This window comes from Pan troglodytes, chromosome 7 (genome assembly GCF_028858775.2).
Source record: "Pan troglodytes isolate AG18354 chromosome 7, NHGRI_mPanTro3-v2.0_pri, whole genome shotgun sequence".
Classification (NCBI taxonomy): domain Eukaryota; kingdom Metazoa; phylum Chordata; class Mammalia; order Primates; family Hominidae; genus Pan; species Pan troglodytes.
Genome location: NC_072405.2, coordinates 113,946,003 through 113,973,923, shown reverse-complemented (window position 1 = coordinate 113,973,923; position 27,921 = coordinate 113,946,003). Strand labels below are relative to the sequence as shown.

At 36.1% G+C, this 27,921-nt stretch overlaps 1 protein-coding gene across 41 annotated transcripts in view; it reads right to left on the bottom strand.

Annotated features, from left to right (window-relative positions):
• Window positions 1-27,921, bottom strand: part of RIMS2 (regulating synaptic membrane exocytosis 2) — a 729,498-nt gene that overhangs the window by 511,844 nt on the left and 189,733 nt on the right. For 22 of the 41 annotated variants that reach the window (XM_063816523.1, XM_063816527.1, XM_016960272.4 and 19 more), the window contains one exon: window positions 18,036-18,047. The exons of the other annotated variants lie outside the window; for them this stretch is intronic. In XM_063816523.1, coding sequence (XP_063672593.1) covers window positions 18,036-18,047 — 12 coding nt within the window. The remainder of the gene's footprint in view (window positions 1-18,035; window positions 18,048-27,921) is intronic. 41 annotated transcript variants of the gene reach the window in all.

Genomic DNA, 27,921 nt, shown 5'->3' with positions numbered 1-27,921 from the left:
AATTTTGTTCACATAATTTGGAAAGAGTTCAAAGAATTGAGTGAATTGTTCTAACCAACCTCTTTCTATTCACATCTAGCCATTAATGTGAACATATTTCCTCAGCATTTGCATCTATAAAAACGAAGGAAATAGAAACAGAATTGATGTTGAATTCTATCTGGGTCTGTACTAAGTAATATTTGTCCATGGATTTATGAACAATTTTGAAAGAAAACCAGTCCCTTTTGTCTCATCAAGAAATGAATTTCCAGTAAAATTTTATGTCTTATATTTAATTATTTGTAATCAAAATTTGCATTTATTTTAAACAATTGTGTATTAATAATTATTACAATTAAACTCAATCCAATAGAAATTTTTCAAAACTTTAAGACTTATGGTCACTGAAATTCTTAAAATGTTTAATTTCAACTTATATACATATTTTGTTGAAAAAATATAAAAAGGTTATCTTTTTTAAAATTCTAGCAAAAAATATATTACATGTGGATAAACTGCTGTGAAGAAAATGTAAATAAAAATTCAATAAAAAACAAGGAAAGAAAACTTTCAATTGTTAAAAAAAAGTTTGTTCATGTATTTGTTTCATTTTTAAGGCTAATTGAAGTTATCAAACTGCTATGCTATTTATATTCCACTGGATACATTTTTAAAGAGGCTGTAACAGTTTTACTGTAAAAGGTCGTATTGATAACTTGCTAGAATTTGTACCCTTTGCAACCACTTAAACATACAATGAAAATATTAGATGTCATCTTAAAAATATGTGAGAAAGTAACAGGTTATTCGAAATTAAATTACGGATTCAAAGTAAACATATTTCAAGATCAATGTCAGAACTGCCATCTCAGCTACTGCATATAATATTCAGCTTCCTCCACCCATCACCTAACACCAGACTAGATAAGTTCCCCAATCTATAACCATCTTCCATTGAGCTAAAGTGTACAATATTTTCTGAGCAAGTCATAAATTGCCATCCTCTACAAGAAGCCCTATAAGCCAGGCGTTGCCTACTAAGGCATTTCTTCCCTTCTCTACCATCTGACTGCCAAGAAGTCAGCAGGCATCTAGGTTAAGTCATCATGGCTTATGCAGTAATACTCACTAATATTCTATTTAATCACCACTTATAAAATTGTTTCTGTGGGAAAATACATTTCACGTTCCCACTTGGCATGTTAACAACGTATATTCTTCCCCTCCTTTCTTTTCACTGCCCCACAATCTTAATAGTAGTGACTATTCTGACAACAGAAGAAAAGCTACATATTACTGAACACTAACAGAATGTTAACTTCCTATGTTGGCATAAAACAATGCTTATCTAAACAAATCATTTACCGTCCACTCTAAATTAAAGTACAAAGGGTGGATATTCTCTCTGGGCCTGGGACAAGGTTCATATTTATAAATATGCATCTTAATCTATTTCTACCATCCATTATAATAAAAATTGCCCTCAAAAGTGAAACAGACCCCAAGATATATAATGATGACACTTGAGGACTTAGTCTATGGTACAAAGAAATAGACTAGCCAGTGAGCACTCTATTAGACTTAAGTGCTATGTTTTGCTCCTAGAGACTCTGAGAAGCAGAGGTCTCTGAGAAGCAGAAAAAGGAATCCCTTGGAATGCACACTGAGGAAGGAGTAATACATGATAAAGAGATAATTGTTACAATATCTAATTGAACTACTCATTTCTATTTTCTATGTTCTCTTAATTTCAAATGACTGGATCAAAAGTTAGAAAGCTAATGTAAAGTAAACAGAGAAAAAAATCACCAGGTCTGTCGCAGCCAGTGTTAGCTAAGTTCCAGTGATATGCCTGACACAATTTTTAAAATTTTAAATAACATTGAAGTTTATTTTATGTTTTATATTATACTTTAAGTTCTAGGGTACATGTGCACAACGTGCAGGTTTGTTACATATGTATACATGTGCCATGTTGGTGTGCTGCACCCATTAATTCGTCATTTACATTAGGTATATCTCCTAATGCTATCCCTCCCCCTTCCCTCTACCCTACGACAGGCCCCAGTGTGTGATGTTCCTCTTCCTGTGTCTAAGTGTTCTCATTGTTCAATTCCCATCTATGAGTGAGAACATGCGGTGTTTGGGTTTTTGTCCTTGCGATAGTTTGCTGAGAATGATGGTTTCCAGCTTCATCCATGTCCCTACAAAGGACATGAACTCATCCTTTTTTATGGCTGCATAGTATTCCATGATGTATATGTGCCACATTTTCTTAATCCAGTCTATCATTGATGGACATTTGGGTTGGTTCCAAATCTTTGCTATTGTGAATAGTGCCACAATAAACATACGTGTGCATGTGTCTTTATAGCCGCATGATTTATAATCCTTTGGGTATATACCCAGTAATGGGATGGCTACGTCAAATGGTATTTCTAGTTGTAGATCCTTGAGGAATCGCCACACTGTCTTCCACAATGGTTGAACTAGTTTACAGTCCCACCAACAGTGTAAAAGTGTTCCTATTTCTCCACATCCTCTCCAGCACCTGTTGTTTCCTGACTTTTTAATGATCACCATTCTAACTGGTGTGAGATGGTATCTTGTTGTGGTTTTGATTTGCATTTCTCTGATGGCCAGTGACGATGAGCATTTTTTCATGTGTCTGTTGGCTGCATAAATGTCTTCTTTTGAGAAGTGTCTGTTCATACCCTTTGCCCACTTTTTGATGGGGTTGTTTTTTTCTTGTAAATTTGTTTGAGTTCTTTGTAGATTCTGGATATTAGCCCTTTGTCAGATGAGTAGATTGCAAAAATTTTCTCCCATTCTGTAGGTTGCCTGTTCACCCTGATGGTAGTTTCTTTTGCTGTGCAGAAGCTCTTTAGTTTAATTAGATCCCATTTGTCAATTTTGGCTTTTGTTGCTATTGCTTTTGGTGTTTTAGACATGAAGTCCTTGTCCATGCCTGTGTCCTGAATGGTATTGCCTAGGCTTTCTTCTAGGGTTTTTATGGTTTTAGGTCTAACAATTAAATCTTTAATCCATCTTGAATTAATTTTTGTATAAGGTGTAAGGAAGGGATCCAGTTTCAGCTTTCTACATATGGCTAGCCAGTTTTTGAAGTTTAAATCAAAGTGACTGAAATTTAAAATCTTTCCACTTCAATTTGGAGTGTATAATATGTTATACAATAACTTAATAAAATGATGATCTCATTTTATGTCCTTTTTCTTATTTCATCTGCTCATTTTGGGTTGAGGGCAGGGAAGAAAATTAGTGATATCAGGAAATATCTATTTCATTCAATCACTGAATTATTTACATATTAATAAACAATCATTGAACACATATTACTGTGTACCAAGCCCTATGCTACTTATTAGAAACACAGTATTAAAGAAGACAGACATGTTCCTATTCTCATGGAACTTATCGTCTAGTGGAGAAGACACACAATAAACAAGTAAACAGACATATAAACAAAATAATTATATAAGTGCACTTTCAAGAAAAATCAGAGTGATATGATGAGAGTAGGTGATGTTGATGGAAGTAACACCCTACAGAGGGTAGTTAGAGAAGAGCCCTGTAAAATGATGACAGGAGAACTATATCAAAGATGAGAATGAGCTTGCCATGTAAAAATCTGGTGAAGTGCATTCCAGGTATAAGAAACAACATATGTAAATGCCTTTAGGTAGGAAAGGGCTTGGTTGCTTCAGGAACAGAAATACCTGAGGGGAAGAATGGTATGAGATGTTAGAAAGATAGTCAGAAGCCAGATTGCGTTTTGCCTTCCCTGTGTGCCCCAATAGGAAGTAACATGAGTAAGCATGTAAGAATGAAAATGACACAATCTGATTGCATTTTGAAAAATACCATCCTAGTAGACGTATGAAAGGTTGGAGGAAAGAAGCAAAGAGACCAATTAAGAAGTTATTCCAGGCTGGGCACAGTGGTTCACTCCTATAATCCCAGCATTTTGTGAGGCTGAGGCGGGAGGACCACCAGAGGTTGGGAGTTTGAGACAAGCCTGGCCAACATGGTGAAACCCTATCTCTACTAAAAAATAGAAAAAAATTAGCCAGACATGGTGGCATGCACCTGTAATCCCAGCTACTCAGGAGGCTGAGGCAGGAGAATCACTTGAACCTGGGAGGCGGAAGATGCAGTAAGCTGAGATCGTTCCACTGCACTCCAGCCTGGGTGGCAGAGTAAGACTCTGTCTCAAAAAAAAAAAAAAAAAAAAAAAGAACAAAGAAAAAGAAAAGAAAAGGAAAAATTATGCCTAGAGGTTTTTGGTTAAAGGAAAAAAGTATCCAATAATGCTTTCAAGGGGATGCATATTAAGTTTGAGATGCATATTACATATCTAAGGAAACAAGTCATAGAATATACATTTAGAAAATATCGGTACACAGATTATATTTAAAGCCCATCTTCTATTCCCATCTTCTATTCTCTCACTCTTGGAATTTCATTTGATACTACAGATAAAATAGATGGCTGATCTGAGGAAAACAAGCCCAATAATTCACAATTCATTCCTGCTCACAAAGGTCTATAAGATTCTGTTCTACCTAAATGTCAACCCTAGTATAAAATAAAAGAAAGAAAAACTCTTCATGGAAAAGGTGTCATTTTTAGTGACAAAACTCAATTATAGGCCATTATATTATGTTTCAAGAATCCCTAAAGTCCTCCCAAGAACAAACCAAAATTTTATTTCCATACAAAATCCAATTCTCAAATTAAAATCAGTTGAGAAGTAAACTTGAGCCAAACGTGAGTAACTATAAAGAGAAATATGTTTTTAGATTCACGCCAGCCAATTCATAACTGGACATAATAGACCAAAATTAGTCCAAGGTAAGGGTAAAAGAAACAAGGCCATATTCTCACTAATACCAGAATATAGTTTTGTGTCCCTTCACTTGGGTAAAAAATATGAATAAGTCATTTCTCATAATGAATAGATTCAAAACATGCAGAAGTTCAAGCTAATAAACTGGCTAGGTCTGTTCATACAAGTGGCAAAATGGAACCAGCTATTTATTGTTGTACTGTTCTCCTCTTTAAAATGTAGCCCCATGGGACTTTGATGTCAAAAACTTCTATTATACATTGTTCTGCAGAATTCCAGCTTAACTCAATATAATAGATATAAAACTCTAAAAATATTCTAATTGCCATGGGTTACTTCAAGGAATTCAAATTTTGACTTGAGTTTTGACTCACATTACAACAAGTATGACTGCACATTAAAATATTCTGAAAATTACTATGGCTATTAAACCCAAATTATATTAAATGAAAAGCTGAGCTGCAAAGAAAGAAAAGCCAAGGTGCCACAATGGAAGATGGAGTTATAAACCAGAATATTACGCGCATAAACTGACATTGTGTAATTTACATTTTAGCACCTATGCAGGAGCAACACAGAACTTAAAAATAAAGCCTAAGTACTACATAGGCTGAAGAGCTGAATCTAAGATGATGCACAAAGCCAGGGTATTTAAAACTCAATATCTTTAATGAAAAGATAAACTAGAAAAAGTTCATCTACTGACAAAAGAATGCACAAAGAAGTATGTCTCTGCTTATACTCTGGACTAACAAAAAAACGTCTCTCCCAGTAATTCAGAACATTGTCCTGTACTGCACACACAGGTTTATAATTTGCAGCTTGGTCCATGAACCAAGAAACCTGAAATCATCAAGAACACTAATCCCAGGCCAAATATTCCAGGAAAACACTTAGGAGAAAAATTTAAAACTTCTTAAGAGACACACCATCAGCAATGGCTGCCAAAGATTCCCATGATTTGAGGTCCTCCAAAAATAAGTTCACAGGTGAAAATTATAAATCACATGAATAATCCACCATGAACGAACATCAGCAATCATAAAAACAGAATCAAAACCAAAAGAACTTCAAATAAAAGAACAAGATATTAAAAATTATAAATATGTTTAAAATTATTAATGATGTAAAGGAGTAAATAAAAACACCAAAAAGGATTAAACATATATGAAATAAAATAGAATTTCTGGAAATTAAAAATATTTTCATTGACATTTGTCTGTTTCTGCTTAGGCTATAGAAAGTAACAAGAAAACATCACTCCCACTTTAACAATGAAAATCAGCCAGGTTCAACTACAAAATCAGTTTTCTGGAGCCCTTCACTGTACTGAAGTCAAAAAGAAATTTACTGAACTAAAAACCAAAATAATAACAAGGCTCTTTGAGGAGAAAGCAAAGCAGCTTTCATCACTAACAGAGCAGTGAGAAGAGGAGGAAGCTGCCACAGATGTGAGGAGAAATAGGCTGAACTTTTAACAAATGTTGGAAAGACTGAGTGTGGGTTGGTGTAGCAGTGTTAGTATCCCTGCAACTCCAGACGCAGGGGAATCTAAACCCACCTAGTGACTATTTTCCATGATCCCTTACCAACTGCTCATAAAAAAGACTAGTGACAGTACAGAAAACCTGAGAGACAGCCCTTCGGTGGCACAGAAGTGTGATTAGAAAACTGAGAGAAGAACCCTCCAGTATTTCAGGCCTTATAATAAGAGGTAGAAAATATGCATTATCACTAAGGGATGATCATGGGAACTGAGAGAAACCCTTGACCAAAAAAGAAATAGGCACAAGAGGCCTACCAAAGCTTGCAGATGTAGCTAGAGATCTGAGGAACGCTTCAGACATGCTAGACTTTGCACTTAGTATGAAGGCATCTGCAAATGACAGAACTGCAGAAATGTTAAAAAAGATACTCTGTCAGGAACAGGCATATAGTACCTGTTGCCAAGGCAGCGGAATTGAGAGAAAACCTGCAGATACTCCAGTCCTTACAAGGAATAACAAGCAGAGGGTGTCTACTATTTCACCTGAGAAACAATGGAGTTCAGAAGACAAAAAAAGAAATAAAAATACTAATATGTTTAAAGTGCTAAAAAAAAAAGAACCATCCAACCTAGAATTATAAATCCATAAAATATATCCCCAAAAATGTGGATAAAATACATTTTCAGATGTACAAAAGTTGAAATATTTTATCCCTAGCAAACCTGCACTAAAAGAAATGTTAAAAAAAAAAAAAAAAAGCTTTTAGGCCAGGTGTGGTGGCTCACGCCTGTAATCCCAACACTTTGGGAGGCCGAGGTGGGTAGATCACGAGGTCAAGAGATTGAGACCATCCTGGCCAACATGGTGAAACCCCATCTCTACTGAAAATACAAAAATTAGCTGGGTGTGGTGGCGTGCACCTGTAGCCCCAGCTACTTGGGAGGCTGAGGGAGGAGAATTGATTGAACCCAGGAGGCGGAGGTTGCAGTGAGCAAAGATCACACCACTGCACTCCAGCAGCGAGACTCCGTCTGGAAAAAAAAAAGAAGCTTTTAGGAGAGGTAAAGCAAGATGGCCACATAGAAGCCTCCAGTGATCATTCCCACCATAGAAACACCAAATTGAACAACTATCCACACAAAAAACACGATCATAAAAACCCAAAGCAGGTGAGCAATCACAGTATCTGGTTTAAACAACATATTAAGAAAACAGGAACTGAAGATAGAAAAGACCATCTTAAATCACCTACACCACCCCTCCCCAAGTCCACAGCAGCAACCATGAAGTGTGGAAAGAGAATCTGTGAGTTTGGAGGAGGGAGAGAACAGTGATTATGCGACTTAGCGTTGGAACTCAGTGCTGACCTGATGAAGTGGAAAGCAACACCAGCCAGCACTCAGCTACCACCCACAGAAGAAGCATTTAGACCAGTTCTAGCCAGAAGAGAATCACCCATCCCAGCAGTGAGAACCTGAGTTCAGACAAGCCTCACCACCATGTGCTAAAGTGTTCCGGGGTTCTAAATAAACTTGAAAGCCATTCTAGGCCACCAGACTGCGATTTCTGGGTAAGTCCTGGTGCTATGCTGGGCTTGAAGTCAGTGAACTTGGGAACATGCAACCAAGTGAGACACCAGCTGAGGTGGCAAGGGGAGTGCTTGCACCACCCCTTCCCCCAGCCCCAGGCAGTGAAGCTCACACTACTAGGAGAGACTTTGTTCCTCTGCTTGGAAGAGTAAAAAGGATTTGTCTTGCAACATGGATACCAGTTAAGCCACAGTAGAACAGGGTACCAGACAGACTCATGAAGTCCCCATTCCAGGCTCTAGCTCCCAGACAACATTGCTAGACACACCTTGGGCAAGAAGAGAACCTGCTGCCTTGAAGAGAACCCAGTCCTGGCAGGAATCGTCACCTGCAGACTAAAGGGCCCTTGAACCCAGAATAAACACCAGTGGAAGCCAGGCAATACTTGCTGTGGGCCTTGAGTGAGACTCAGAGCCATGCTGCCCTCAGGTGTTAGCACATTGCAGCCTATGGTGGTTAATAGACTCCTGCTGCATGAGAAAAGAAAAGGGAAGAGTAAAAAGGACTTTGTCTTGCAGCTGTACCAGCTCAGTGACAGTGTGGTAGAGCACCAAGTGAGCTCATGGAGTCCCACTTCCAAGCCTTCACTCCTTGACCCTGGACCTCCCCTGAGTCAAAAGGGAACTGACTACCCTGAAGGAAGAGACTCAGGATTTGAAGCATTCACTAAAAGCTGACTAAAAAGATCTTGGTACTTGAGCAAACATCAGCAGAAGCCAAGTAGTAGAGGCCATAGGTCCGCGGTGGTGGTGATGAAGGGAAAGTCCTCTTTGGAAGGAGAGGGAAGAGTGGGAAACATTTTGTCTTTCAGCTTGGATACAAGCTCAGCTGCAGCAGTACAGAGCACCAGGTAGATTTCAAGGGTTCCCAACTCCAGGCCCTGGCTCCCAGATGATATCTCTGGACCCACCCAGGATTGAGGGAAACTTACCACACTGAAAGGAAGGATGCAAGCCTGGCAGGCTTTAATCACCTGCTGATTGTAGAGCCCTTAAGCCTTGAGTGAACATAGATGATATGTTCACCAGTGGTCACTGCGGGCCTTAAGCAACTCCCAGGGCTCTGCTGCCTTTGGATCTGACGTAGCACAGTCACAGTGGTGTAGACCACAGGAGTGCTTGTGTCACCCCTCCCACAACCCCAGGCAGCTCAGCACAAAGAGAGGCTCCATTTCTTTGGAGAAAGGAAGGGAAGACAAGAGTCTCTGCCTAGTAATACATGAAATTCTCCCAGATCTTACCCAAGACCACCATGGCATCAGCACCTCGGTGAGTCTGTTAGAGTCACAGCATTAATGGGCTGGGGGTGCCCCCTTACGTAGATATGGCTACAGTGACCAAAAACTTAGATCACAACACCCAAGTCCCTTTGAATATGTGGAAAACCTACCCAAGAAAGTGCAAGTACAAACAACCCCAGACTGTGAAGACTATAATAAATACCTAACTCTTCAATGCCCAGACATCAACAAACATCAACAAGCACCAAGACTATCCAGGAAAATATGACTTCGCCAAACAAACTAATGCACAAGAGAGACAGATATGTGATCTTTCATATAGAAAATTCAAAATAGCTGTTTTGAAGAAGCTCATTGAAATTCAAGATAACATGGAGAAGAAATTCAGAATCCTATCAGATAAATTTAACAAAGAGATTGAAATGATTCAAAAGAATCAAGCAGAAATTCTGGAGTTCAAAAATGCAGCTGACATACTGAAGAATGCATCAGAGTCTCTTAATGGCAAAATTGATCAAGGAGAAGAAAGAATTAGTGAGCTTGCAGACAGCCTATTTGAATAAACACAGTGATAGGAGACATAAGAAAAAATAATAAAAAAGAATAAAGTAGGACTACAAGATTTAGAAAATCGCTTCAAAATGGCAAATCTAAGAGTTAATTGTCCTGAAAGAGGAGATAGAGAGTTAGAAAGTTTGTTCAAAGGGATAATAACAAAGAACTTCCTATACCTACAGAAAGATATCAATATTAAAGGGCAAGAAGATTAGAATACCAAAACTTAACTCCAAGAAGACTACCTCAAAACATTTAATAATCAAACTCCTGAAGGTCAAGATAAAAGCTTCCTAAAAGCAGCTACAGAAACAAACAAAAACAACATAGAATGCAGCTCCAATATGTCTGGCAGCAGACTTCTCAGTGGAAACCTTACAGACTAGGAAACAGTGGCATGACATCTTTCAAGTGGGAAAGAAAAAAAACCTTTTATCCTTGAACAGTGCATCCACTGTGATATGGTTTGGCTGTGTCCCCACCCAAATCTCACCATGAATTGTAGCTCCCACAATTCCCATGTATCATGGGAGGGACCCTGTGGGAGGTAATTGAATCATGCGGTGGGTCTTTCCCATGCTGACCTCATGATAGTGAATAAGTCTCACAAGATCTGATGGTTTTATAAAGAGGAGTTCCCTTGCACAAGCTCTCTCTTGACTGCTGCCATCCATGTAAGATGTGACTTTGCTCCTCTTCACCTTCTGCCATGACTGTGAGGCCTCCCACCCATGTGGAACTGTGAGTCAATTAAACCTCTTTCCTTTATAAGTTATCCAGTCTCGGATATGCATTTATCAGCAACATAAAAATGAACTAATACACAGTGAAAACATCCTTAAAACATGAAGGAGAAATACAGACTTCCCCAGACAAACTAAAGCTGAGAGATTTCATCAACATCAGATCTGTCCTACAGAAAATACTAGAGTTCTTCACTCTCAAAGAAAATAATGTTAATGAGCAATAAGAAATTATCTGAAGGTACAAAACTCATTGCTAATGGTAACTACATAGAAAAACACAAAAGATTACACCAATGTAATTGTGACGTGTAAGGTATGCATAACTTGAGTAGAAAGACCAAAAGATGAATCTATCAAAATAATAGCTACAAAAAATTTCTAGACAAAGACAGTATAATAAGATATAAATAGAAGCAACAAAAGTTAAAAAGTGGGGAATTTAGGTTAAAGTGTACAAGTTAGCTATCCTTAGACAAAATAAATTTCAAGACAAAAACTATAAAAAGAGACAAAGAAGGTAATTATATAATGATAAAGGTGTCAATCAGCAAAAGAATATAACAATTGCAAATATATAATCACCCAACACTGGAGCACCCAGAAATAGAAGGCAAATATTATTAGAGGTCCTCTATATATATAACAATTGCAAATATATAATCACCCAACACTGGAGCACCCAGAAATAGAAAGCAAATATTACTAGAGCTAAAGAAAGAGAGAGAGACTTAAACCCCCCACCACCCACGGACAATACAATGAGACCTGAAGACTTCAACACCTCACTCTCAGCACTGGACAAATCATCCTGGCAGAAAGTCAGTTAAGAAACATCAGACATAATCTGCAGTATAGTCCAAATGGACCTAATAGATAATTACAGAACACTGCCTGCATCCAACAACTGCAGAATATACATTATTTTCCTCAGCACATGAATCATTCTCAAGCATAGACCATATGCTAGGCCACAAAACAAGTCTTTAAAAATTCAGGAAAAACTAACATTATATTAAGTATCTTCTCTGACCACAATGAAATAAAACTAAAAATCAATAACAAGAGGAATTTTACAAACCATGTGAGCACATGGAAATTAAACAATGCTCCTGAGTGACTTGTAGGCCAATGAACAAATTATGAAGGAAACTGAAAAGTTTCTTGAAACAAATGAAAATGGAAATACAACATACCAAAACCTATGAGATAGAGCAAAAGCAGTACTAAGAAGAAAGTTCATAGCAATAAACGAATACCAAAAAAGTAGAAAAACTTAAAATAAACAAACTAACAGTGCATCTTAAAGAACTAGAAAACCAAACACAAAATAAGTAGAAGTAATAATACAAATCATAGCAGAAATAAATGAAAATAAAATGAAAAAATACAAAAGATCAATAAAACAAAGTTAGTTTTTTGAAAAGGTAAACAAAATAAACAAACCTTTAGCCAGACTAAGAAAAAAAGAGGGAAACCCCAAATAAATCAAATCAAACATGAAAAAGGAGATGTTAAAATTGATATTGCAGAAATTCAAAGAATCTTTAGAGGCTACTATGAACAGCAATATGCCAGTAAGTTGGAAAACCTAGAAAAAATAGATAAATTCATAGACACATACAACCTACCAAGATTCAAACATGAAGAACTCCAAAGCTTGGATAGACCAAGAACAAGTAATGAGATCAAAGCCATAATTAAAAGTTTCCCAGCAAAGAAAAGCCCAGGATCCAACGTCTTCATTGCTGAATTTTACCAAATAGTTAAAGAAAAACTAATACCAATCTTACTCAAAGTATTCCCAAAAATAAAGGAGGGAATATTTCCAAACTCATTCTATGAGGCCATTATGACCCTGATACCAAAATCAGACAAAGACACAGTGAAAAACAAAAAAACTAAAGGCCAAAATCACTGATGAACATTGATGCAAAAATTCTCAACACAATACTAGCAAACCAAATTCAACAATACATTAGAAAGATTATTCATCATGATCAAATGAGATTTATCCCAGGGATACAAGGATGGCTCAACAAACATAAATCTATCAATTTGTTACATCATGTCAACAGAATGAAGGACAAAAACCACATGATCATTTCAATTGATAATAATAAAGCAAATGAGAAAATTCACCATTCCTTCAAGATAAAAATCCTAAAAAAAAAAAAAGAAGGAGCATATCTCAACAAAATAAAAGCCATAGGGACAGGCCTACATTGAGTATAACACTGTACAGGGAAAAACTTTTTAAAAAGGGCATAGAAGGGTATAGAAAACTAAAAGAAGGGTACATCCCCCAAAAAAAGGGTATAGAGGGAACACACCTCAACAAAATAAAAGCCAAACTGAAAGTCATTTTAAATCATTTCTTACTAATATCATCTTCTATAAAACTTCAACATATGTTCTTTATTAATATTTTCAGTTGTCATATACATTTTTTATAATTGCCCTATAGGATATTTTAATTCACAGAATTTTCACAGTGTGGATTTTTAATCCCTTTTTATAGGAGACCTGTATTAGTCCATTCTCATATTGCTATAAAGAAATACCTGAAACTGCATAATTTATAAAGAAAATAGGTTTAATTGGCTCACAGTTTCTCAGGCTGTACAGGAAGCATGATTCTGGCATCTGCTCGGCTTCTGGGAGGCCTCAGAAAACATATAAACATGGCTTCAGGAAACATGCAATCATGGCAGAAAGTGAAGGGGAGCCAGCACATCTTACATGGCCAGAGCAAGAGTTACATACTTTTAAACAACCAGATCTTGTAAGAACTCTATCAGGAGAACAGCACCAAAGGGATGGTGCTAAACCATTCATGAAGGATCCACCCCCATGATCCAATCACCTCTCACCAGGCCCCGCCTCTAACACTGGGGATTACAACTGAACATGAGATTTGAGCAGGGATACAAATCCGAATCATATCAAGACCTAAATCAGATTTTCTAAGTTCATTTGTGCATTTATTCTAAATATGCAATCAGGTAAGTGGTTTTTAAAATTACGTATCTTTTTTCTAAACTTAGAATGTATAATATATTCAAACAAATAGTCAGTAGCCTCTCTCTGCCTTTTAAATTACTCAAAACTCTTCTAGCCTTCTAGAATCATTTTGTCCTATATTCTTATTGAATAGTATGCTGTCTAAATAATACAGTCCAAAATACCTCTATGTTGCTGATAAAAATACTCTGGATGTTTGTCTAATTTCCTAGTTAAACAATGTAAGAATGCTGGTCTTCGTCAGGTTTACAATACAATAGGACTAATGGTAGTAGTAATATATAAACTTGTGATTTTTTTATGAGTTTGCTATGACAGACGGTTATATTCAGTTTCTAGAATGATTTTATTAAGGTGATTTACATCTTACTGTATTAATAAATAGAAGTGCAAATGCAAATAAATTAATCTACCACTGTTAAGTCAGTATTTACTAGAATGAAGCTCCACACAGCCATTGCCCAGATGAAATGGAATAATCAAAAATGATGTAATTTGAAAAATAGTTTTAAGTATATGCTAAATTACATATACTTAATTTAGCATAAGTACATGCTAAATTGCAACTCTATATGAGAATAACAATGAGCAGCTAGAAGAATACACAGGTTATGAAGGCCTATGTGCTTAAATTATGAAGGTATAATGCACTTAATCAGAAAGAGATTACATTGAAAAGACAGAGCACCTTCCTCTGAACATCATAGCTGCAGCTGCAAACCAAAAGATAACTTGTATACTTCTGAAATGTGAGAATTACTGCAGGTCATATATCACCCTTCCACACCCTTCATTTCAATAATCATGACCATTAGTAACATTATTCTTGTACAATAAAAGTTAACAACTGTTACTAACAAGTGAACTTTTTATCTAGTGTTGTCTCAAGAGATACCAATATCCTAAGAAAACTAATAACTGTTGTAAAAAGAGAGAAAGGAATAATTTAATACCCACATTAAAGTTGCCTTTCTATAAACAGATGATACGCCTCTAGACAGTGAAATGGGCTTAATTTTGTTCCAAAACTTTAATTTCATGTTGTTCTCACTAGACACGCCTAGGTCAGTATTTAGTAATAGATGAACAGTTAGATATATGTTCTGGCCTGTGAGAAAATAATTTACCATAGAGTGTAAGTTTACTTATTTGCTCTATGCATCCTAAAAGGTCTGGGAAACATTAAATTATGTTTAAAAAATTTCATTTCTCTTTATTTTGATCCTATGTAAAATAGAAAATTCATAACTGAGGAAAAATTCAATCTCTAAGACCAACATGTTCATAGTAATTTACTACTAACAACCTGAGGTTATTTATATGTAATAAATGAGAAAATGTGTTAAATTATCCTACTTCTTAAAACATGTATAGAGGCAAAAACATACAGATGAGTACTGGGCAATGATCATCACGCACTTCCTTTACTGCACTTCTGCATTTCTGAAGAAAATCAACTCTAGATGTTTGTATGGCTTCCCTGCTGCATACTGCATATCTTACTAGTGTTTCCATTAGGAATGTTTTTGGGTATAAGAAGCAAAAAAACACTGACTACCAGTGACAGAAACAAATTTGGGAAGGGAATATTTTTCTCACATTGGGAAAAGTATCTGATTACATTGAATCAGTGGCTCGACAATGTCATGACTAATGACTCCAGTGCTCTTGGCCTTTCCTTCATCATCACAAATGGCTGGTCAAGTCAAAACATTACTTTTGCACTAAAAGGTTGTGCCAGCTACATTTTTTTTTAACTTATGACCTCCCAGCAGCTCTCAAAGACTTTCTTATAACTCATTTGCTAGAACTGTGTCACACAGCCATTCCCAGTTAGAGGAAAGCTAAGAATATTTTATATTTTTCCAGTCTATCTAGTGGGGATTGCAAGAGGGAAGGAAGTTAAAAATGTCTGTTGGAGGAAGGGCACAGTGGCTCATGCCTGTAATCCCAGCACTTCAGGAGGCCGAGGCATTTGAGATCAGCCGGGCCAACATGGCAAAACTCCATCTCTACTAAAAATACACACAAAAATGTACCCAGGGGTGGTGGCAGGCGCCTGTAATCCCAGCCACTTGGGAGGCTGAGGCAGGAGAATCACTTGAACTCGGGAGGTGGAGATTGCAGTGAGCTGAGATCACACCACAGCACTCCAGCCTGGGCAACAGAGTGAGTGAGACTCCTCCCTCCCCACCCCCACAAAAAAAAAAAAAAAAAGGTTGTTGAGCCATTGAGCAGAGTCAAAAACAGTCTCCTTTTTCAGCTACTCAACATTCCATATGTATATTTTACATGTAATACATTCACCTCCTCCATAAAGGAGGTAATCCCAAAGTTTCATCTAGTTATAAAATCTAATTCCAAATCCAGGATCTCTGAGGAAAAACAAATCTTACCATCATGGCCCAGTGTGCATCATTGTGAACCACTCAACTATACACTAGAAGACAAATTACACCTGTTCCCAATACACCCAATACACAATGACTGAGAAAAAACAGGGTAACTGTAATAAAAACTCTCATTCAGAAGTATGAACAATAATAAATATACAGCAACAACTGTCCATAGCACACAGCAACCCATATATGAACAATAGCTTAGTTTCATTGGTTAACCTATCTAGCTGCCCCTGATTGAGCTATCTAGATATTTTCCCTTGATGACTGTCTTTCATGTCCCTTGATTCTACCTTGGCAGGATGTCCCTTGCCTATTATCCTCCTTGGCATTAGATACGATTGGGACTAGCAAGTATACTCTTCTTAGAGTCTGTATGGCATTCACATGCACTGCTAGAATATACATCATATTGCTAGTATGAGTTCAAGAGCTTGTATATTGCCTTAGAAGTTGAAAACTCATAGAATTTGCTGTCTAGACTTAGGATTACTTTAACCATTAGCCACATGTGGTTATTTAAATTAAAATTAATTAAAATTAAAGAAAATTTAAAATTCAGTTTCTCAGTCAACCAGCCACTTTTCAAGTGTTCAATAGCTATATGTGACTAGAACCTACTGAATTGGATAGTGAAGATGTAAAACATTTTCATCATTGCTGAAAGTCCTATTGAACAGTGATGCATAGTATTAGAAAAAGGCCTGCTGAATTTTATTTGCAATGTCCCAAATCCACACAAAATTATACTTTTATCTTGTAGTCAATATTTAGTTTAAAATATAGACTGTTATATTATGAAATCTTATCAATGCATAAAAGTCATTTCTAAAGCTGAGTTTTATCATCAAGTGCCTCATTTCTGGGATGGGTATCAGAATTCATTGTGGAAGCCACAAACAGTAATTAGACCATTATGCATCCTGCATTAACTCTGGACACAAAAGTAGCACCAGAGATTCTAAAGGTTATAAATTGCCTGAATTATGCTACTTGTGAGTCAGAAAATCAGGTGGGCTGGAAGATAGCTTATAGGTTCTCTAGGGAACCTGTCCCAGATCAAGGATGACGCACATTCTGGGACATGTCTACAGAAATTGACCCATATATCTTCAAAACTGCATCTAAAATTTGGTAGGATTCCTACAGGTTTTTTTTTTAAGGAAAGAAAAAGAAATTGCAGTAACCTTTTTTCTACTAAGAGATTTTATTCTGAACCCACATTCGATATTTGCCACCATCTACATCATCCCCAACTGAGTAACTAAAGACTTGGAGAGGAAGAAAAAGGCTCCAACTGGTAAAAGGAAAAAAAAAAAAAAAAAAAAAAGAAGGCACTATTTAGAAACTATCAGCTGAATGATATTCTCTTTGAGTTTTATGCCAATTTGAAATGGGAAAACTTGAAAAGTCCTCAACTTTAAGTCTGACTCATCCAAAAGAATCAGATAAAATGATTTTTATCTATATTTGCAGGGAGTCATCAGTCTCCATGGCAGATCCAAATTCAAATTAGACCACTAAGGGCACACACTAGCAGATTATTAAAACCTAGCCGGTAGTCTAGTCGTATCTACCTGAGTATTTTAAAGTATGAATACATCCAACATTTAACATGAAGATAATAAGGTAAACATTTTACCAAATTCTAAAACATATAAGAAAAATAAAATACATGAAATACTTATAATCAACTGCCAAATATATACTTCAGAAAATTCATATTCAGTGTTATTACTTCAATATTATAACAGTTAAATCTTTATACTAAGTCAGAAGGTTAAGATTTTAAAACCTTATCAGTGCAATGATGAGTTTAGCATAATAGAAGATTATAGAAATTTATCACAATGAGGAATGCTATGAGGTTTCCTTGAAAAAAAATGCTAAATTCTAAAAGGGCAAGCCTTTTTAAAAATCAAATAATCAACTTTTCATCTATAATATATGAAGTGTAAATAATTTAATGTAAGTTTTTCAGTAAAAGCAGATAGCATGCTTAAATAAGCCATAATGTTTAGCAATTACCATGCATCATAACTATAACAAAACACTGAGAAGTATATAAATTAAATATAGCTACAAAATTAAAACTGGCAATAACAACAATAAGGAAAAACTAATATTAGACAGAAAAAAAGACTCTAACCACTTTGTCCTCCTGGAGTGAATATCCACGAAAGCAAGTTAGAAAAGACAAAACAAAAAAGAAATAATTAATTCCATTCTTAAAACAAGTAAGAGTTTTAAAAAGTTTTCTTACTGAAATTAAAATTCTGAAAATGTCTAAATTACATTTTGACTGAAATCTAAAATTCTAGATTTTAAAAAATTTTAGGGGAGATTTTTTTCCATACATTTCATTCAATTCAAGCAAAAGCATGCTACATAAGAGAATATATTAAGATATATAAACAAAATAATTTCCATAACAGCAATTAAACATCCAAACATTGGGAAAAAAAGAATACTCTTCCTACAAACAAAATCAGTTAAACACTGAGCTCAAAAAACTGAAAAATGTTTAAGAAAAAAGTTTTATATACAAAGACAATAAAAAACATAGCATCAATGTTTAATTTCATCATATACTATCAAAAGTAGATAAAATGTAATTTTCATGAATTATACATATTGTTTCTGAAGTTTATCTCTGTCCCAATTATTCAGAAGTCTTTTATACTTAATATAACTAAAAAGAAAATCTTTTTGAAGTTGTTATTATTGATTACCACTGGTAATTTGGGGTCACTGTTTCCCAATATGATAAGTGTGGAAAATAAAATGAGAAAATACATATTTTGGTGAAAAGGTGATTTAAATACACTACAAAGTAAACTCGTTTCATTTCTCTTTTCTTTAACATAAAGTAACAATAACAGTGAAAGTGACAATGCAATAATAATGGCTGATACAAGAACTTACAATAATTAAAACCAAAATCATGTGTTTTGAGATATCACTGTTTCTTTGAAATATGGGTGATAGTACAACATTTGTGACTCAGAGGAAAGACAATCGCAAAGTCCTATATTAAAATCCCACATTTTGGGGAGCTGAACAATCAGAACACATGGACACAGGGAGGGGAACAACATACCATACACTGGGGCCTGTTGGTCGGGGGCAGGCAGTACGGGTTGGGGACGTAAAGCATCAGGAAAAATAGCTAATGCATGCTGGGCTTAATACCTAGGTGATGGGCTGATAGGTGCAGCAAACCACCATGGCACACATTTACCTATGTAACAAACCTGCACATCCTACACATGTATCCTGAAACTTACAATAAAATTAAAAATAAAAACAACATCTTGTCTCACTTCAGATCTTGCACTATAGCCACTCAATAGTGCTGCCTCTATATAATGCCAGTGTCCTTGGTTGATTTTATATCTCTTTTCTCTGTAATTTAATTGATCAGCTAATTATTTTAGGTCATAATTACTAGACCTGGAAACTCCAGTGGTAACTTGAAGTATGCCCAGGAATATTCATTAAAAATTTAATAATATAATTACATGTTAAAATTTCTTTTAAATAGTTAACATCTTATCCTATTTTATTATCTAAAAAAATTTTATACCAACTACTTTTTTCTCAAAATCAACCATCCTTATGGCCATCCTTACTATCTTATCACTTCTAATAATCAGTCACCCTTCCTCTCCACAAGATCAATTTACTTTAAGTATTACTCCCAAATCTACCTTCTCATTATCACTTATATATCATTGATTCTATCATTATTTTCCACCTCTGATATTTCCTCTTATCATGGCATCATTTCAGACTATATATGACAAAATCATCTGTCAATAACTATTCTTTGTGCAACTTTCCATGATTAGTTCCCCAGTCTCCTAGGAAACTAATGTTAATTTCCCCTCAGAATCCTTCTTTAGATAGAGGTATTCCATCTTTCTGATCCCTCCCTCTGTATCAGTGCTCTATATTCTATATAGTTAAACTACCATCACTTGCCTCTCACTTCTTGACTACCTTCTATAATCAACCCAAAAATACCTCTCTTTCACACCACTACAATATTCTCTCTCAAGGCTGGTCTTCTTTTTTCCAAGAATAACAACAATTAAATTCTGTCTGTATAGTTTATATTTTTAATTCATCCACAAGTTTAGATTGTTATCTTCCATAAAACATTATCACAGTGCTGAGCTACAGCAAAGAGCTGGACTTAAATGCAATGCTTATCCCATAATAACATGCCCATAGTAAGTACACTAGACTTCTTTGTTCCATTAATTCACTGACCCATTATGTGCCAAAACATAGAAGCCTACAGCAGTCAAGGGGAATTAAACAGATCTAATCAATTAATAATAATACACTTTTAAGAGTACTAGATTGGAGGTCTGAAGAATCCAGTGTGGCACAAAAAAGTGAGTGGTTAATTCACAGGAGATACCCAAAGAAAGCATCATAAAGGAGATGATGCTTAAATCCAGAAAAATAAGTAAGTGCTCATCAAGTGGGTAAGAATTGTGGACTGGGAGTGGGATCTAGAGGGGATAAAAGAAGTATTTCAGGAAGAAAGAAAAAAAGGCAGAAATAAGAGAAGTGTAAGTAGTATAATCTGGTTAAGACATCTAGAATGGAGTGAAGCTCATGCCTAGAGTTAGGCAAGGAATAAATCAGAGAGCGGTGACTCTTTATGCCATTAGAAACTTCACTCAGGTGATGAGGAGTCACTGAATCATTTTTAAACAGAAGGTAAAAATAATCAAATCTGCATTTTACAAATCACTATAGCAGTATTTGAAGGATGTGATTAACAGGCCAAAACTGAAGCAGAGAGACCAATTACAAGATTGGCCTTAGTCTAGGTGACAGAAGATAAGAACCTAAAAAAGACAGCATCCGTAGTTTACATAGAGAGACAGGAAATGATAAAATCAAAAAAATTTGGGGAAAGGAAAGAAATCTGAGATGATTCCTACCTTTCTGGCTTAGATGACAAAGTGGATAGTAGGGCCAATTAAAAAGTTGAAAATTATAGGAGGTGTAGATTTGGGGGTTCTTCCAGCAATAGGAAATACATGGAAAGTCTGCTTGGACTAAGTGAGATTCAGCAGTATTCTAATGTATTTACCGCAAAGGACTTAGAAACACAAGATATTAGGCCAGGCATGGTGGCTCATGCCTGTAAACCCAGAACTTTGGGAGGCCGAGGCAGGCAGATCACCTGAGGTCAGTAGTTCGAGACCAGCCTGGCCAAAGTGGCGAAACCTCGTCTGTACTAAACATACAAAAATTAGCCAAGCATGGTGGTGTGTGCCTGTAATCCCAGCTACTCAGGAGGCTGAGGCAGGAGAATCACTTGAACCCAGGAAGTGGAGATTGCAATGAGCCAAGATTGCACCACTGCACTATAGCCTGGGCAACAGAGTGATAATCCATCAAAAAGAAAGAAAGGAAAGGAAGGAAAAGAAGGAAGGAAGGAAGGAAAAGAAAAATCCAATGTCCTATTTAATGGATTTTTACATAAAATAAGTTAAAAATAAGGATTATTACTACACTTTTATTTTAACTTCAAAAAAATTCTTTTATTTTTCATTTACTTTTTGCTTATGTTTGAAATTAAAGGTTTCTGTTAGGAATTCTTGAAAAGAAATTGGGGAAAGTTAACTGGGTATTCCATTTAAAAGGGATAAAGGAATTCATGACCAATGTCTAACCCACCTTACATGTCTTGCCTGCTTTCCATTTCCTTTGTGTTCCTGTGTCTACAGTCTGTTTTACCATCCTGCAGTTTTGGTGATGTCATGAATTTTTTATATCTTAAACTGTTGTATAGTCTCCTATTATGATTAGAATTCATTATAGATTCTATTATTAATCTTCCTTATATATGCTAAATGAAATCTATTTAACTTGGTACTCACCTTATCTACTGATAAGGAGCTTAACTACTGATGAGCACATCATGTACTAAGCAGTATCCTTGACACCAAGAGATCAGGAACAAGTGGATACCAAAAGCAGCTTTCATATGTAGATGTACCAACAACCAAGCACACCTTGCCTTTGCCATATGTCCAGTGAGCTAAGAGTATTTTTTCTCTAATCTAAAATAAATCTCTAAAACCATATGCTCCTACATATTTTTAAATTAACATTTAAGTTTTAAGCCAGGCATGGTGGCTCACACCTGTAATCCAAGCACTTTGGGAGGCCAAGGCAAGAGGACTGTTCGAGCCCAGGGGTTTGGGACTATTTCCTGGGCAAGGTGGCGAGACCCTGTCTCTATTTAAAACAAAACAAAACAAAAAGTTTAAAAATTAAGCGGGTGAGGTGGTGTGCACCTGTAGTCTCAGCTACTCAGGAGGCTGAAGCAGGAGGATTCCTCGAACCCATGAGTTCAAGCCTCCAGTGAGCTGTGATTGTGCCTCTGCACTCTAACCTGGTTGACAGAGTGAAACCACATCTCTAAAAAAAAAAAAATTGAAAATTAAAATAAAGTTTAAATGGTTAGGATGCATTTTCAGATATATTGGGTATTGTACAAGTACATTTTAAAAGTGTGATATATATATATATATATATATTTATTTATTTATTTATTTATTTATTTATTTCAGATGGGGTCTGGCTCTGTTGCTTAGGCTGGAGTGCAGTGGCAGATCTTGGCTTACTCCATCCGCCGCCTCCCAGGCTCAAGCGATCCTCCCACTTCAGCCTCCCAAGTAGCTGGGACCACAGGCACTCACCACCACACCTAGCTAATTTTTTGTATTTTTGGTAGAGATGAGGTTTCACCATGTTGCCCAGCCTGATCTCAAACTCCTGAGCTCAAGAAATCCACCCCACCTTGGCCTCCGAAAGTGCTGTGATTACAGGGTTGAGCCACCGCACCTGCCTGATATATTTTCATCAAATCTTGGAACTGCATATTTAGCTTATACACGGAATATATATGGCAAATGTCTACTATAGAACCCATTTGGCAAACCACTCCACACTGTTAAACCATCAAATCTGGCTTTCTATCAAAAAGAGTCCAACTTCATTTTTAAATTAAAATTGCTATTATAATGATTCACAAATGGCCATCTCACATCCAAATTCTAATTCTAAAAACAATAGAAGAGGCAATAGAATCTTGCCAAAAATCTGTTGCCTGAATGAAATAAGGCGCTGCCCCCTTCTATATTTCTTACAAACCTTCTCATTGCTTTGCCTCTGAACTCTCCCTGAGGACAACACATTCTGGAATTGTCACTTTGTGTGGTGCCCCAGAGATTTCTACACCCTGAGCCAATGTACTATATAAAAGCTAGATTCAGAATAGGTAAGGTTGAGGAATGTAGCTTTCTTTTGAAAAATAGAACAATTGTAAAAGTGAGTTGAAAAAGAAAGATCCACAAAAAAGATAGTGTTCTAAGGTAGATCAACTTTAAGAATATGCTACTAAAATCTTTGCCCTTGAAGTTATTCACACCAGTTACTCCCAAAAAGCATTCCTTCCACAGTAGGTGATACACTATCTCACTTTCAAGACTACTGTAATATATTTCAGAGTATAAAGAACTTGTGAACTCATCAGAGATTCCTGAAGAGAAACAACCCTCAAACTGGCAATGTATATCAATATATTTCAAAGAACTTGCTTAAGAATCACTTTCTAAAAATAAAATAAAATTTTTAAAAATCACTTTCCTTTATAACCATTATAAAATTATGTCATTATGCTTCAAATCTGATAATTTATAAAGTGAAAAAATTCATGTTACATTTTAAGTTAAATAATACAACTGTGGAAATGTACATTATTTATTTTTTTCTAAATTAGTGATTAAGCAGGTGGTAATATACTTTTCTTACCAAAAAGTAAAAGAAACAAAAAGTTAAAGTTGCCACACTCTGACGCTTAAAATAATCCTTATTGTAAATTACTTTTAATGTCTTTCTAACATCACTATCCAATAATTACAAAATAATTGTTTTCTTATGAAGTCATTATTTTTTCACTTGACTAAAAATATGGCTTTTATTTATTAAGAGGGTATAATCTGAAAAGGAAACAAAGAGAACCGATATTTCATAAAATTTTGTTGTTTGGTACTTCCATATGTCCTGCCCTTCATTTATTTTCTATGTCCTAAGTGTACCTCAAGAGAATTAACTAAATGTTAAGGATGGCTCCACATGAAAGAGCCTCAAAATTAAAACAAAAGATTATTTTATTATATTCTCTTAAAAGATTACTAAGAGAATTTTTAAATAGCTTTATAATTAAATCATAAGCTATATAATATTTGTGTTACTAAGAGAATTTTTAAATAGCTTTATAATTAAATCATAAGCTATATAATATTTGTGTTCTCATTATTCTATTTCATAAGCTTAGTAAGACCAACTTTCACTGAGATTAATCCTTTTGGGCTATGAAAAATCAAAGAAATGTATTTAGTACCTGTTGGGAACAAAAGCCTTCTACATAAGGCAACTAAGCATGATGATCAAATTTGAAAAAGAAAAATACATTCCAGATTCTTTTTATTTAGAATATAGGCAAGTTTTATACATGACAAGTCTCTTGCTTGAATAAAAATGTAGAAAAACTCATGAAAGAAATCCAGGGATGTCTTCCTTGAGCTAAAATCTATCTTTACAAATCCTCAGACTTAAGGAAAATACGAGATAAGTGGGGAGTATTGCCTCTGGCTCCATCCTTCTTCCATAAACCATCCCTATCAGGCTAACCCTCAACATATAAAGAGACAGAGTTGATACAGAAAGCTGCACAGAGACAGAACCCAAGAGAACTCCAGGGGTTTCTTCAAGTCTTCAGCTCAGTAATGATCAGTGAACATACATATGAGAAAAATACTCAAGGGAATGGGGTTAAAGAAAAAAAAAAGAATATCTAAAAGAATTAGAAAGGAAATAGTTGTTCCTACCAGCAAGACTGGAAAAACTCCTAATTCATGGGATATTGGTTAAAGACTCAGTCTTTCCTCTGTAGAGGAGAATAATTAGTGCTAAACTGAGCATTGCTCCAAATACACCTAACAAACCCTCAAAGAATGTGTAAAAGTATCAAACTGTTTCCATGTAACTTAACTACATCTGAAAGCTCAAGAAGTTACAGAAACACAAAAATAGCCAACATCCAACAAAGTAAAATATACAACACCTGTCATCCAACCTAAGATACCACACATGAAAAAAGTACAAAAAAAAAAAAAACCCACATACCGTAATGAGAGTAATCAATCAAAACTAACCCAGACTCAAGGGGGGTTAGAATTAGCAAAAGAGAATATCGAAACAATAATTATAACTGTATTCTACATGTTTTTAAAGTTACACAGAGCATGGAATATATCTTAAGTCCCAAATTAAAGTTCTAGTCATAAAAACTACAATGTCTGTGATTATTAAAAAATATACTGAATTTTATAAACAGCAGATTTGACATTGCTACAATGTCTGTGATTATTAAAAAATACACTGAATTTTATAAACAGCAGATTTGACATTGCAGAAAGAAAGACCAGTAAACTTGAATGCACATTAATATAAAGAATACAAAATAAAACACAAGGAAAAAAATAAAACTAAGATTAAAGGAAAGAACATAAGTGAGCTGTAGGACAATTACAAGCTGCCTAATATACTGGGAACAGGAGTTCTTGAAGCTGTCTAGAGAAAGGAAGGAACAGTAAAAATATTTGAAAAATAATGGCCAAAATTCCCCCAGGCCCTCAACAAACCTCAAACCAAAGAGACACAAAGAAAAATACACCAAAAAAAAAATTTAATTGCACACAACTAGTGTTAAAAAATACTTAAGCAGCAAGTGAAAAATGCTACATTATGCACAGAAAACCAAAGATGAGAATGATATATTTCTCAATGGAAACAGTGAAAGGGAGGAGGCAGAAAAGCAGTACATTTAAAATACTGAAAGAGAGAATGATTTAGGGAAGGTGGAGCAAGATGGTGAAAGAGAATCTCCTGTGATCATGTCCCTGGCAAGAACATCAACTTTGAACAACTATCTACACAAAAAGGCACCTTCATGAAAATTAAAACATCACGTGAGAGATCACATACCTAGTTTTAGCGTAATAACAAGAAAAGATGCATTGAAGAGGATGAAAAGAACAGCACTGTCTACACCACTCCTCACCCAACCCTAGAGAGCACAGCCAGAGGAAAGAATATATGCTTAGAGTGGAACATTAACACCAGGCAGAATTCCACAAGTGCCCATGGAGGGAGTATTTAGAACAAGTCCTGGAGCAGAAGAGAATCTGCCACCCCAGCAGGAAGAACCCAAATCCCGGTCCACTTCACCACAGGCTAACAAAAGTGGCCTTGAGCCGTGAATAAATTTCAGTGGCATCCAGGCCATAGCAACTGCAGTCCTTGGGTGAACCCTGCCACTGCACTACTCTCGAAGGCTGTTTACTCCAAGTGCAACCCAGCATGAAACCTTCTGGTGGTATCCATTAGAGAATGCCTGCATCACTCCTCTCCCAACTTCAGGCAATACAGTGCAGAGATTCCTTTTTCTTAGAGTAAACAGAGGAAACTTTTTCTTACAATTGTGTACCAGCCCAGCTACATTAAAATAAACCACCAGGCAGGATCCCAAAGCTCCCAGTTGGCCATTGGTTCTGGATGGTCCTTCTAGACGCACCCTAGGCCGAAAGGAAATATGTTGCCCCGGCAGTACAAACCCAAGTCCCAGCAGGTTTCACCGCCTGTTGACTACAGTGGCCTTAGCCTTAAGTAAACATCAGTTGCAGTCAGGCAATAGTGGCCAGGGTCCTTGGGCAAGCCCCTGTACTGTGCTGATTTGAGACGCCATGGGATTCGAATATAACCCAGCATGGTGCCACTTGCTATGGTCACAGCAGTGCCGAGTCACCCATCCCCCAACTCCAGGCAACACAGTGCTGAGAGGGACCCCTTTCACTTGGGGAAAAGGGAGAAAAGAAAGCTAAAGACTTTGCCTGGGAACCTTATCTTCCCCAAGTCCACCAGGGCTGGATCGCGAGGATTTGCAGCACACATGGGCTTAGAGTGCCCTCTAGTGCTGAAATGGCTACAGTTACCCACAGGCTTAAGTAAATACTCAGTACCCTTAGCAATTATTGGAAGACCCTCTGAAGGACTGGAACAAACAAGGCCTGACTACAAAGACTGGAATAAATACTTAGAGTCTTCAACGCCTAGGCATCAACAAACATACACAAGCATCAAGAACATTCAGGAACATATGACTTCACCAAATTTACTAAATAAGTTCCCAGTAACCAACCCTGGAGTCATAGAGATACATAATCTCTCAAGCAAGGAATTCAAAATACCTAATTTGGGGATACTCAATGAACTTCAAGAAATCACAGAGAAGGAATTCAGATATTTATCAGAAAAAAAGGCAGCATGGAAACTGAACTAATTAAACAAATCCTGGAGCTGGAAACATCAATGATTAAAAGAAATGCATTAGAATGTCTCCGTGTGGAATCGATGAAGGAGAAGAATCAGTAACTCGAAGACAGGCTATTTGAAAATTCACATAGGATAAAAAAGAAAATAAATGAAAGAAATGAAGTACACTTACATGATCTAGAAAATAGGCTAAAAGGGAAAAATATATGAGTTATTGGCCTTGTAGAGGAGGCTGACAAAGAGATTGGGTAAAAAATGTATTTAAAGAAATAATAAGAGAACTTTCCAAACCTAGAGAAAGATGGATATACAGGTACAAGAAGGTCAAAGAATACCAGCAGATTCAACTCAAATAAGACTACTCCAAGACATATAATAATCAAACTTTCAAACATCAAGGACAAAGAAAGGATCTTAAAAACAGCAAGAGAAAAGAAGCAAATAACATATAAAGAAACTCCAATACACCTGGCTGCAGACGTAGCAGCAGATGTAGCAGCCAAGAGGAAGTGAGGTGACATATTCAAAGTGCTGGAGGAAAAACTTGCAACAGAGAACCCTGTACTTAACACAGCAATCCTTCAAACATGAAGGAGAAAAGTTTT